The following is a 14195-nucleotide window of genomic DNA, read 5'->3' on the forward strand; positions in this document are numbered from 1 at the left end:
ACGAAACAAAAAACTATTCATAAGTTCTAAAAATGTTTCTACGTGGTTTATGGATGGGCCCAGTAAAAATATTATATAGTGGACTTTTTTATAAAACTTAATTAAACATCAATAGGCAAATACAATTTAACCAGTAACGAAATCTAGAAAATATTATGCAATATCAGAACAAAAAACAAAAAAAATAACTTCCACGAGATTTATCCATCCAAATAAACAAATTTCGTGAAAATTAAACAGGACTCAGAAAAATATGAAATGTGACTTCAACACCTAAACTACCCAGCTCGAGAAAAGGAGGATTTCTTATGGAAATTTATACTTTTCTCGAGCTTGGGAATTCTACTTATTAAATCTTGAGTAAATATAGCTTGAATTTAATAAAAGTTTAAAATATCCTTTCAAATAAAAAAAGGTATTAAATTGTTATGCTCAAATTGTTGTTATATCAAATTGTTTCCTTTAAAAAAAATCTGATAAACTATCCTTGTGATAACTTGATGATTCCAAAAATATGTGTTTTACTTTGACTGAATTTTGTTAACATCATTTAAGTATTCGCAGCATTCACTTCTCAATAAATATTGTAACGATTTAATGTTAATGTATGTTCTCCTAACAGTTCTTCAATTGGTTCATATAACGCTTTTCAATTGAAATAAAATATCAAATAAAATTTTCATAAAAGGACTTAGTGGATGAAATATTTATTATGTTGTTAATTTAAAGAATTGATTTGAGAAAATTGATAAATTTCACGGGATTTCACGGAAATCTTCAAGTTTCGCGTATTTCACGCTGTCCGCGAAATCGTGAAAATTCACTAACCCTAGTTATGAGTAATGAGTCATAACTAGACAGTTTTGACGTAGTCAACAGTGGAAAATGAAAAATATTCAGTTTAAATTTGCCTTCAGCAATAAATAACAAACAAGTTATCAAACTTAATTTTTCACAACCTGAAACCAAAAACCGCTGACAAAATCTGGCAACATTTTCACCAGTGTAGAGACTGCTAATTAACATAGCCCACCAGTGGCGCTCGGATCGAGGTGTTTAACAATTTGTCCCATTCCAGAAAGCCTGTTGATCAGGGTATCACGATAACAAGTCACTCCGATAGAGAGAAAAAAAACTCCAAAAGATCGTTTTTTGTGTAACTTTCCTTCCCCTCACCCCGAGCTCTCTCACACCTGGGCACAGGTGGCGAAGCCCGGAGAAAAATTAAACCCATCGTAAAATTAACAAGAAACAACGACTAAAGCTGTCAACGCACTGATTACCGAAGAGGAGGTCTCTTCACGGCTCGGGCTCTTCCTTATTGCTCGCTCTCACTCCACGAGAGCTCGTCGAAGATCAGGAGATGAAAATGAAAAAAAGTGGAGAAGCTCAGCTTTTATTATCTTGTTTTGTCACATTTAAGAGCGCTTCATGTCCAGCCAGGGAGATTCCACACCAGCGATAATCTGCCGTGTTTTATAGTAATTTGATACATAAATTTAATTTTAATTGCATTGAACGGCCTCGTTCAGCCGTTGAGCAGCAGCCCGGTGATGATCAAGATCGGTCCAATTTGAACGGGCGCGCACGCTCGCGGGACGATCGCCGGATCGATTCCAGCTTGGGACTGAGCACCACCACCACCGTTTGTCAAGATTAGAGGCTCGGCGAGAAATGTCCGGAATTTTCGGACACACGATCGCAGCTCGTAAAACGCGTGGAATTAGTGTGTTCGTTTGAGGCTGATTGTGCTGAGGACCCCTTGGTAATTTTATAGATTTATTGGTGACGTTGGTGAGCCAAGTTTCAGATTGAAAAATTAAAGAATTTTTACAACACCCAAAACTTCCACCGATTAACCAACAAGCTTCGTTACTAGTTTCGGGACAAACAAAAACCTTCTGAATTTCCAACCAACCGCACTGTGATTGTAAAATTTTAATCACTTTATTGCACCACACAACCTGCCCCGAAGCAATCTAAATTTTAACACATTTTCACACCCGTGACGATCTCCGACAAGTCGATGGGGCGGGTTTCGGGCTTGAGCAAACAATCGAAAACCGTTGCGATCGTCAAACCGGGTGAGGCCAAAGCTTCTCGGTAATGTGCAATAAAACGGTAAAAAGTTGTCGAAAATCGTGTCAAAGTCATCGGGAGTTTTTGAATCGGTGACGATTGGTGGTCCCTGTAATTTTTGAAGGTTCAATATTACCTCTTTTATGATGTAATTTTACCTTAATTTAGACTGAAAAAGTGACACTACACCAGAAAAGTGGTAAAATTACACATTTTCCGAGGTAAAATTACACCTTTTTTCTGACATAAAAGATGTACCCCTTCCCAGATGTAATATTACCATGATTTTTTTTTTTTCTGTGTGGTTAAAATTGTTTTTAAACCTTTCAGACCTTATTCCTGAAAAAAAAAAACATATTGTTTAGGTTTAAGAAAATTTAAATGTTTGGGCCATCAGGCCTGAAAGGGTTAAGATTAATTCTAGTTTTTTGAATGAAATACTAAAATTTTCAAAAAAAAACCGTATTTTCTCGAAAATACTCAAGAATTTATGATTCGCAATATGATTATCAAACGATTTGAAATTTTGCATATGGGTAAATCTCCACCAACTCACACAAAATCGGAAAAAGTTGCCCCGACCCCTCTTCGAATTGCGTGAAACTTTACTCTAAGAGGCTATTTTGGTCCCTGATCACGAATCCGATGTCCATTTTTCGATATTTCGTGATGGTAGGGCGGTACGACCCCTTTCATTTTTCTGGTTTATTACTAAGACACGTTTTTTAAGTGATTTGTAGCTCGCAACCGTGAAGAGATAGAAATTTGGTGTTAAAGGGACTTTTGTGAAAATTAGACGCCCGATTTGATGACGTACTCCAAATTCCAAAAAAAACGTATTTTTCATAAAAAAAAAAATAGTTTTTAAATCGCTGCCATTTCCCGTAACTTAACTGTTAAAAATCGTGAAACGTGTCATTTTATGGGAAATTTAATGTACTTTTTGAATCTGAAATAACCCAGAAGGGTATTTTTTTTCATTTAGAACAAAATTTTTAATGTTAAAATTACGTGTTTATTCTAACTTTGCAGGGTTACATTTAAGCGTGTAACAATGTTAAATAAATATAGACATGAGAGGTTTGCATGTACTCTCCACGAGTTTTTTGAAAAAAGTTATGATTTTGACCATTTTGTCCAGTTTTTTTAAATTTTTAACCTCGAAACTCAATCGTGTGCTTTTGAAAGTTTTTTTTCAGAATATTCAGCTAATTTTGCATAATAATGACCCCTTGGACGATTGTTGTGGCTTGTGCACTGCTTGTATGTGGGGATTTTTCGAAAATAAAAAAAAAACAAACCGGATACACTCACTCATTACACAAATATTTTTTTTGAAAAAAAAATCTGATTCTCGCAATGCACGAGTCACAACAATCGTCCAAGTGGTCATTATTATGCAAAATTAGCTGAACATTCCGAAAAAAAAAACTTTCAAAGGCACACCACTGAATGTTAAGGGTAAAAAATTCGGAAAACTGGTCAAAAATGGTCAAAATCATAACTTTTACAACAAACATTTTTGTAAAACTTGTGAAGAATACTTGCAAAACCCGTATGTGGGTAATTCTCCGCCAACTCACACAGCAGTTGCCCCGACCCCTCTTCGATTTGCGTGAAACTTTGTCCTAAGGGGTAACTTTTGTCCCTGATCACGAATCCGAGGTCCATTTTTTGATATCTCGTGACGGAGGGGCGGTACGACCCCTTCCATTTTTGCACATGCGAAAAAAGAGGTGTTTTTCAATAATTTGCAGCCTGAAACGGTGATGAGATAGAAATTTGGTGTCAAAGGGACTTTTATGTAAAATTAGACGCCCGATTTGATGGCGTACTCAGAATTCCGAAAAAACGTATTTTTCATCGAAAAAAACACTAAAAAAGTGTTAAAAATTCTCCCATTTTCCGTTACTCGACTGTAAAAAATTTTGGAACATGTCATTTTATGGGAAATTTAATGTACTTTTCGAATCTACATTGTCCCAGAAGGGTCATTTTTTCATTTAGAACAAAATTTTTCATTTTAAAATTTCGTGTTTTTTCTAACTTTGCAGGGTTATTTTTTAGAGTGTAACAATGTTCTACAAAGTTGTAGAGCAGACAATTACAAAAATTTTGATATATATACATAAGGGGTTTGCTTATAAACATCACAAGTTATCACGATTTTACGAAAAAAAGTTTCAAAAAAGTTGGTCGTCATCGATCATGGCCGTTCATGGTCACCCGCGACAGACACGGACGACGAAACAAAGAGAAACGCAAAAAGTAACTTTTTCAAAACTTTTTTTCGTAAAATCGCGATAACTTGTGATGTTTATAAGCAAACCCCTTATGTCTATATATCAAAATTTTTGTAATTGTCTGTTCTACAACTTTGTAGAACATTGTTACACTCTAAAAAATAACCCTGCAAAGTAAGAAAAAACACGAAATTTTAAAATGAAAAATTTTGTTCTAAATGAAAAAATGACCCTTCTGGGACAATGTAGATTCGAAAAGTACATTAAATTTCCCATAAAATGACATGTTCCAAAATTTTTTACAGTCGAGTAACGGAAAATGGAAGAATTTTTAAAACTTTTTTAGTGTTTTTTTCGATGAAAAATACGTTTTTTCGGAATTCTGAGTACGCCATCAAATCGGGCGTCTAATTTTACATAAAAGTCCCTTTGACACCAAATTTCTATCTCATCACCGTTTCAGGCTGCAAATTATTGAAAAACACCTCTTTTTTCGCATGTTCAAAAATGGAAGGGGTCGTACCGCCCCTCCGTCACGAGATATCAAAAAACGGACCTCGGATTCGTGATCAGGGACAAAAGTTACCCCTTAGGACAAAGTTGCGTGCCTAAAATGCGTGCCAAATTTCGAATCGTTTGATATTCATAATGCGAATTATAAAATTTTTAGTATTTTCGAGTAAATACGATATTTTGTGAATATTTTATTCAATCAAAAACTCTTAAATAGCTAAAATACATAGCAAATTATAAACAAAATTGTTTTTTCGAGAAATACGGTATTTTGTCAAAATTTGAGTGAAAAAAATGAGTAGGGTAGAGTAGTCATCAATGAGACACGGGGAACAATGATAAAATGGCTCTCACAAGTCGTAGTTTCAACCAATCAGGCTCATATTTGGGGGAAAGGTGTGTCTACTGGATACACGTCTGCCATATTAGTGGCTTTGGTTATGGACGCTCCCTTGAAAAGTTATTCATAAATGTTTGATTCTGGGGTGTAAAAGTAAATTATGGACAAAAATTACTTTTTCGCTCGTAGGCTGCCATTTACACCAAAACTAATATTTCTTCAAATTTCTTTCGACGTTCCATAGGGATTAAGTTGGGCTACAATGTCCTTTCATTAGATTTGGCCAAAATTTAGAATAAACTCAGAATCCAGGGCTGTCTCATTGTTCCCCACTCATTTCAGCCCATGGGTAACAATGAGACACTTTGATTTTTCTTCAATAAACTTTTCAAAATCGATGGAAATCTTTCAAAACATGAATTAAAAGTGATTTTTGGCATATTTATAGAGTTTAAACTTCATTAAACCAAAAATACAAAGTTATTTGGTATTAATATATGGATTTTACAAAATTGAAATACTTTTTAATGTAACTTTTGTTATTAAAAGTTTCATGTTGGCAAAATTGCTCTAAAATGTTCAAGGCAAGTCACCTGCAATGGAACAATACAAAAACATGATGTTTTGCTAGAAAAATGTTGATTTTCGTAGAGTGTCTCATTGTTCCCCACCTGTCTCATTGTTCCTGCCAAGTGCGTCTACAATGAGACAGTTGAATAACTCTGGCTGTAGATGTCGGATCGATCTCATATTTTTGTCAATGGTAGAACACATTAAAAGAATGATAATGCAACTAAAAGCTCATTAAAACATGCTGATGAAAAAATTAGAAAAATCGTTGAAAGTTGAAAACCAAAAGTGTCTCATTGATGACTACCCTACCCTACTTTTAAAAAATACGGTATGTTGTGGAAATTTTAGTTTATTTTATTTATTTATTTGCGTTTAAGGACCACTTAAGTGGAAATTTTAGTATAATTAGTAATAAGTATAATAAAGCTTTAAAACTTTCTACATTATCAAAAAAAAATAATATGATTGATGATTGATGTATTAAGTCAATTTAAGAAAGATTTTAAAAATGAGTTATCGTCCGTTATCGGCGATAAGATTATTGCCGATAGATTTATCGAAATAACGATAACGATAGATTATCGTTATCGTCCTGAGGATAATATTATCGACTGTAATTTTATCGATAAACAACCTTGATAAAAATGTCTCAAAAAAATTTGGGATGTTTTCAGATTAATTATGTAATCTATAAAGTAGTTATCAACAATCTTTTGCTAACAAATATCGTTAAAAACTCGATCACGAAACGACCAGTCAACAGCTCGTACAAAGTATCTTAACGATCGCTTTGCATGTTTTCCAACTTTTGAAACTTATTTTTCTTATTTTGCCAAAAAAAATACCCGTTTTAGTGGCCTTCTGTCTGTTTATTGCCCCTTATGCCCATTATTACCCTCTGCTCTGGTCTGCCCAGCCTCGAATTGACTCATTATGAGCCACACTTTGTCACACTTTTATTTACAACCCTGGCCTCGACCAAAGTCCTGCCTGCCCCGATCGTCGTGTGCCATCCGGAGACCTCCCGCGTGACTCGTTCTCTCTATGACCCTGGCCATTAACGAGGTTCTAATTTGCAAAAAAGCCCGAGGCGAAAAACCTTGAGCTTCTATTAATTTCGCTTCCTCCAAAATATCGTCGAAAAACATCGAAAAACGTGTGACCTTTCGACAACAGCAGGTGCCTGCCTGCTTCCACGTGTTTTATTTATGAATGCTGATATTGTTACTCGAGAAGTTGAGAAGAGCCGGGTAGCAGGCAGGAAACGGCCAGGACCATAAATTCCCGAAACGCACATGCCATCACTCTCAGCACGTGGTAGAAAAAGTGCTTAATTAGCAGCAGCACACCTCGACGGAACACACGGAATCTTGGATTGGCCTTAAGGAGGTTCTCCGGCAAACCCTTGACTTCCTAAACAACTTTTGAAATTAAATTTTACTAAGATAAGAAAATAAAATGATGTGCCAAGGGATACCTCGCTCGCGAGGCCACTCCAACTAGCCCCCAGAAGACTTTGGGTGTCCCAGCGGGTGTCAACGGATTTTTTTCGGGTCCTCGCCGGAGTTGCTTGCCCCGATCACGTCATGCTGCCGGTTTTGGAGCTGCTGCTGCTGCCACCAACACCACTCATAATCGCGTTATTTATGGCCGATCAAAACATAAATCGCTCTTCGCGGCCGATCGGCAGAACTCGAACAAGAACGTCGAGCGAAGGAAGCTGTGAAGAGGCTGGCTGGACCACAAAGCAGAAGAGTAATGTGACGTTCCAACATAAATATCAACACTTTAAAGTGGTGTAAAACAAAAGATTTAGGACCCGATCGTTTACGAGTCGTCGCTTTATGCTGTGCTCGTTTTGAGCTGGATTCTTGTGGTTCTGAGTTCGACCTAGTTGATCTTATTGGAGTGGCCGAACGAGCTCATTCGTCATTTGTTGGGTAGTTTAGTAGATCAGTATCAGTAGATTTAAAAGCTATGTGTCAACTTGGGTTGTGATTCGAAACATCATCTGGTAGAAAATAATCTCAAATGATTGGCTTTAATTTTTTTCCGGATTATTAATTTTCCGGGTAAAATTTATTTTTATAATATCGGGAATTACCAGGAAACTGAGATATTTTTGAAAAGGTCATAAAAACGATTTGTCTAAACATTTCTTAAGTTTTTAAAGCTTGATACTGAGCAATTCCAGCCCAAAACAGAAATTTTTTAGGTACTTTTTTCTCGACCCTCTCCGATTTCAATGAAACTTTGTAGACATGTTATGCTACGCTTATGTAAGCCATTTTTGTGTTTAAGGAGCCAGTTTCACTCGAAAACGACATTCAAGAAGGGCGTAAATGTTTTAAATATTTTTGTTTTTCGTAATTTAAATATAACTGTATCTCAAAGCCGTTTCATCGTATCAAAAAGTTGTTAAAAACAAATCCGATAAAAATACACTGCAAGAAAAAACACGTGTCTTTTATGACAAATTTGAAGGTGAGCCCACAATTTTTTTTTTTCGATCAAATTTTGTGAAAGTAGCCTAAGATGTTACAAAAAGACGCACCTAAAAAAATACGAAAATACTGAAACTGTTTTTTTTTTGGAAAGGCACTAAACATCAACATTTTGATAAACCGAATAAGGCAATACCGAATACGCCAATTTTACATAAAAGTCTTTATATTGATCACTATCCTAATAGCCTGTCCCATTTTGAGGTCATGTCGAAGAATTTCAGGTGCTCACTTCTTTAATGATAGAATAGAATATGTTAGGAACAATGTTTTCTTAGACAAGAAAAAATAATAAAATACTTTCTTGCAAACCCTAATCGATTTACTGAAAAAAGTCACTTTTTTATCAAATTTTCTAAAATCGCTTGGAATCATTACAAAAACTGATTCGATCTGATGAGTATTATCTTTAAACGATAGGTTTTTGTTCACTATCAATATTGGACCAAAACCCAAGTTTTTGGACTCTCCCAGGCGGATTTATGTCAAAAAAATCGCATTTTTTCGAAAAAAAAAAATCAGAAATGCTCATTTAATTTAGGGTAGCCTATTTTTCCCAGTAAAACCAATAAATGCAGATTGTAGGAAATTTCATGGCGAACTTTTTTCCCTCTGAGAAAATGCAATTCCGACACTCCAGAGCCGAGATATTTGAGTTTTAGTGAGAAAAAAAGCGCCAATTTTCAAAATTTCTCAGAATTCAGAAGCAAGGCCTACTAACTACACGATGTTGCAAGCATGTGTCGCAAAGGTCAGTGTATGCTTTTTTATAGTAATTTTGGCCGCTGAATCCGAATCTGAAATCAAATTTCGTGTAAACAGTGATGTTTTTTAGCTACATCCTTTTGGAATGTTATTTGTGTGATTAAATCGCTGCAATTCAAATTGCTTGCCAGTTCGGTCATACTTTTCTCGGTTTTCGTATCACTTTGATTGTTATTTTACTCACAGAACTCTTTATGTGTAATCTTTTTTACGTTCTGATAATGTTTTAACAATGTGTTTAGCAATTCGGAAATCGCATATTTTTATTTGGCGGGAGCTTAAGCTAATATGGATTTATAAAAAGTATTCCAAGTATTCCTGATTCCAGTCATAGCTCAACAAGCATTTTTGCTTACCAATCCAAAGGACGGGGGATCGAATCCCGAATCGAGCGGCTTTGATTTTTCGTTCATGTTCAGAGTTTCAAGATTTTTATTTCCTATATTTTCTCGTTGGGAGCTGATGGGAATCGAACCCAGGACCATTCGCTTACAAAGCGAACACCGTTACCAGTCAGCCACGGCCGCTCCATTGGCGTCATCCTTAAAGTATGTCACGCAAAAATCGGCCAAAATTGCTGAGCATGAGATCATCACAATATATTTAAAAAAATGCCAGACTGCCGATAAATTGTGACAGACCAGAGTGTCTCCCAAACTAAACTTCATCAAAAAGATTGCTTCAAAACACCATCCAACTCATTACCCGACGCAAGCACCCCGAAAAAAAAAGTCAAATCCATTAATTGACCCTCCGGACAAAGTGCTCATCATCACCCATTAGGAGCACTGGTCCAGGAGCAGCCTCCCCCTTAATTGACGGCATCATCAGCAGCATCCCCCCCGGCACGGAAACCCATTAGAATTAGGAGGTAACAACTCCGGACCAATCTCCGGGAGAGTGGCCTGCCCGGGAGGGTCACACTTTTGACAGGGTATAGTTTGGTCTCTTCCGGAGATCGTCAACGTGTCATGTGATGTGTCACTTGCCACTGGTGCGCGCGCTTTTGGGTTAATTAGTAAATTAGCTTCCCCTTCTCGGCAGTGCTGCTGCCAGGGTTGAGGGGGTGTCACTTGGCCTGGCGAGGGTGTCAGTCAGTTGTCTGATTAGATCCGTTGTTGTCGGAGGTGTGGGAACGCAACTGAAAATGACTACCCCGCACAGAAAGAAGTGACAGTTCAAAGTTTTTTTTGCTAAAATTGTGTTACCCAAAGTTAAAGGTCTTGAGAAAAAAATGTCAACCTTCAAGAAAGCGATGTAATCGCCCAGCCAGTGGGACATTTCACCGAAAATGAAATCAAGACCTGCCATCAAAAAAAGAGAGTCCAGAAATTTTCGTGCACGAAATTACTCGTTTTATCGCCCCTCACTCTATGAGCCTTTTATTGAATTACTTTTTATGGTTCATGTGCGGAGCATAGTTTTACCCCGTATAACCTTAAAAATAAAAGAACCCAGCTCTTTTGGCGCGTGAGTTCCTCGTCACCATAAACACAAACGCCAAGTGACATCAGGGAGGTCCTGGGGGTATGAATTTCACTTGCGTGACCCTCGAATGCCCGTCAACGCCAGATTTCGGATCGAGATTGTTATGTTCTGATAAACAATAGAAGTTTTTGGGTTTTTCATGAATTTGAACCTTGGGAAGGGGGTAGGTGTGGCTCCAAAATGGCGCGCGCTAGGACCGTCAGAACTGGGAGGTCGTAAAAGGTGTCGTCTGCGAGGAATGTTTGTTTATGACTTGAGCAAGTTGTGTGCTTTACTTTTTTTTCGGGGGAAAATGAGTGCTACGTCGTAAAAGCAGTGCGTGAAGTGTCGATTTACTGGATTTTTGTTTTGTTTACGTGTTTTTATGGGCAGCGAAGCTTTGACACTGGATTTACGGCAAGATTGATGGGGCTAGTTGGAATTGAATGTCTTACTTGTTTAAGATTTTTAGTAGATTATTTATTTTTTTATCAAAATCAAGCAGAAAAAATATAAAAAATCAACAGTCGATTTTTTTAAAAATAAACTAATCCTGATTTTTCATCGTGATCGTGAGATTCTCTAAATGCGATCCTCAAAACCCAAAATTTAACGTTCTCGGAAAAAATCAATTCTCGAAATCGTGAATTGTGTTCATGAATTTGAGAACCACGAAGGAATATATTGACGTTTATAATGCAAATGCGCCAAACTCATCAATAAATTCTTCGTGGTTCTAAAATTCATGAACACAATTCAATGTGTATCATATCTTATTTCATCGATTTCTGTCCAACGAAATCAAATTCTTACTCTTCTCAAACCGTCCTACATCGCCCAAATTCAAACGTGCGTGAATACAGCTCCCAATTATTATGTCAGATCGCAACTGAATTATTTGTTGACACTGCTTCATCCGAGGGCCAATTTTACAAAGCTTGATTAATGGGAGGAGGTGAAGGCTTTCCGCGCCCAGAAAGCCAAACCGTGATGATCACAGCTCTGATTCTCAGCCGACAAATCCCATATGAATAATTTATCGCTGGAACCCCATCAAAAACTGAAAGGGCGTGTCTCCAAGCCTCTTTTTTCCGGATGAACCGGAATATTTTGTGAGCCCTTACTTCGTTTGTTCGTTACAAAAGACAGTAGGGTAGGGTAGTCATCAATGAGACACTTTTGGTTTTCAACTTTCAAAGATTTTTCTCATTTTTTCATCGGCATGTTTTAATGAGCTTTTTGTTGCATTTTCTTTTTTTTAATGTGTTCTAACATTGACCAAAATATGAGATCGATCCGACATCTACATCCAGAGTTATTCAACTGTCTCATTGTAGACGCACTTGGCAGGAACAATGAGACAGCTGGGGAACAATGAGACACTCTATGAAAATCAATAGTTTTCTAGTAAAACATCATGTTTTTGTATTGTTCTATTGCAGGTAACTTGCCTTGAACATTTTAGAGCAATTTTGCCAACATGAAACTTTAATTAACAAAAGTTATACTAAAAAGTATTTAAATTTTGTAAAATTCGTATATTTATACCAAATAACTTTGCATTTTTGGTTAAACGAAGTTAAAACTTTATAAATATGCCAAAAATCACTTTTTATTCATGTTTTGAAAGATTTCCATAGATATTGAAAAGTTTAATGAAGAAAAATCAAAGTGTCTCATTGTTACCCGTGAGCTGAAATGAGTGGGGAACAATGAGACAGTCCTGGATACTGGGTATATTCTAAATTTTGGCCAAACCTAATAAAAGGACATTGTAGCCCAACTCAATCCCTATGGAACGTCGAAAGAAATTTGAAGAAATATTAGTTTTGGTGTTAATGGCTGCCTACGAGCGAAAAAGTAATTTTTGTCCATAATTTACTTTTACACCCCAGAATCAAACATTTATGAATAACTTTTCAAGGGAGCGTCCATAACCAAAGCCACTATAATGGCAGACGTGTATCCAGTAGACACACCTTTCCCCCAAATATGAGCCTGATTGGTTGAAACAACGACTTGTGAGAGCCATTTTATCATTGTTCCCCGTGTCTCATTGATGACTACTCTACCCTAAATGAAACCGTTTTGAATTCAATTGCTACCGAGGTCGCTTCTTCATGAGGTTTCATCTTTTGCGTTCCTTCAAAACTGGTCGGTATCAAGTCACGCAACGCTTGAACAATTCTCAAATAAGCGTCGCTCCGTGATAACAGGTTGCAGCGTTCGATCGCGACTCGTTAAAATTAATCTACTCAAGCTATTAGGCCGTAATACGCCGGGAAAAGATCAATAATTACGGCGGTTATTCGTGGTTGCTGCAGCTTTAAAATAGCTTTTCCGTGTGCCCGGTATGGTGACACTTTAGCGTTACCGCGCGTAATTGCGCTCGGGTGATAAATATGGCGACAAGCATCGATTAAAAGAGCTTAATCGCCCAAGTCGACTTTGTGCGACTACGTCAAAATGAAAATTGAAATATTTCATATTCAAATCTGCGTGTCAACGTGCAGGTTTTATATACCTGATCAAATTGTTCGTAATCAAACTTACCGTCCCGTCTTGGTGATGATCATTTCGGTGCCCAGATCGTGGAACTTGTCCCACAACTCCTTAGTCTCCAGGTGGCACTGCACCGGCCGCAGGTCGTCCGAGTTGCAACTACCTTTTATGGTGTTCTTGGTCTGCAATCAAAATGAAACAAATCTCCTAATTAGAACCCATTTCCAAAAAGTTAAAACATTTAAAACCATACCGTGGCAGGTTCCGGCGTAAGGCGCTCCTCGTCCGACGGCGTTCCCGGGGTGGCCCTGCTCGAGTGGTGGCTCTTGCGGGAGCTGGATCCGTGGCGGGACGATGGAGTGGTCTCCGAGTCCGAGCACTGCTCGACGTCCACGTCGCCCTCGTCGTCCACCTCCGGAAACCGGTCGACCGAGATGGGACCTGTAAAAAAAAAGAAAGAATAAAGATGTTAATTTTTTGCGATTTAAACTGTTGGAGAAACAAAACTTTGATTTTGATGGAAATATTGAAAAAATAGTGGTCTGGGCTATACGACTCACCCCATTTTGTTGAAATTCTAATATTTTGCAAATATTTTGGAAAAAGTATTTTAGATTGTTTTCAGTTGATTAGATTTCTGTTTTCATAAAAAGTTTGAAGCTTTTAGAAAAAATATGTTTTGCCCTTTGATTTTTTTAAACCAATTTTGAAGGGGGCGGGGGAGCGACAAAAACTTTGGATAAATATTTGCAACGGCCTAAAACTCGATGTGTTAAACATGAAGTTACAAATTGTGATGAAAAAGATATTGGATTCAAATGGATATTTAAGCTAAACATCCTATAATTTGTAGAATGACAACAAAACAATGATTTTTTGGAACTTCTTTCGATTCCCTAAGCAAAACTCAACATTTGTGTCTATTTTTAGTCAAATCATTTAAGGTTTAAGGGTTTTTAAGAGTTTTTTGAAAACAATTATGGCGAAGGCAAATTTAAGGGTTTTCAACCCAAGGATTTTCTGAAATTTGTAATTTTTCTTGTCGCCCTAATGATTATTGATTTTAAATTCATGAAAATGTTGCAAAGTTTTCCGTTATTCCGTTATATACTTATTTTCGAATTTGAGGTATCATTCTTCAAGAGTTCGCATTTTGAGAAGTTGTGGATTGGCTTAAATTATGTATGAGCTTTTGCAGTTTTAAGTTTA

The 14195-nt window shown here is 36.9% G+C and overlaps 1 protein-coding gene across 4 annotated transcripts in view; it reads right to left on the minus strand.

Annotated features, from left to right (window-relative positions):
• The window catches only part of LOC120428941 (T-box protein H15-like), an 84667-nt gene that overhangs the window by 50475 nt on the left and 19997 nt on the right, over positions 1-14195 (minus strand). For all 4 annotated transcript variants that reach the window (XM_052708194.1, XM_052708195.1, XM_052708193.1 and 1 more), the window contains exons 2-3: positions 13240-13427; positions 13038-13168 (exon numbers count right to left, since the gene is read on the minus strand). In XM_052708194.1, the coding sequence (XP_052564154.1) occupies positions 13038-13168; positions 13240-13427 (319 nt within the window). The remainder of the gene's footprint in view (positions 1-13037; positions 13169-13239; positions 13428-14195) is intronic.

Source organism: Culex pipiens, chromosome 2 (assembly GCF_016801865.2).
Source record: "Culex pipiens pallens isolate TS chromosome 2, TS_CPP_V2, whole genome shotgun sequence".
Taxonomy (NCBI): domain Eukaryota; kingdom Metazoa; phylum Arthropoda; class Insecta; order Diptera; family Culicidae; genus Culex; species Culex pipiens.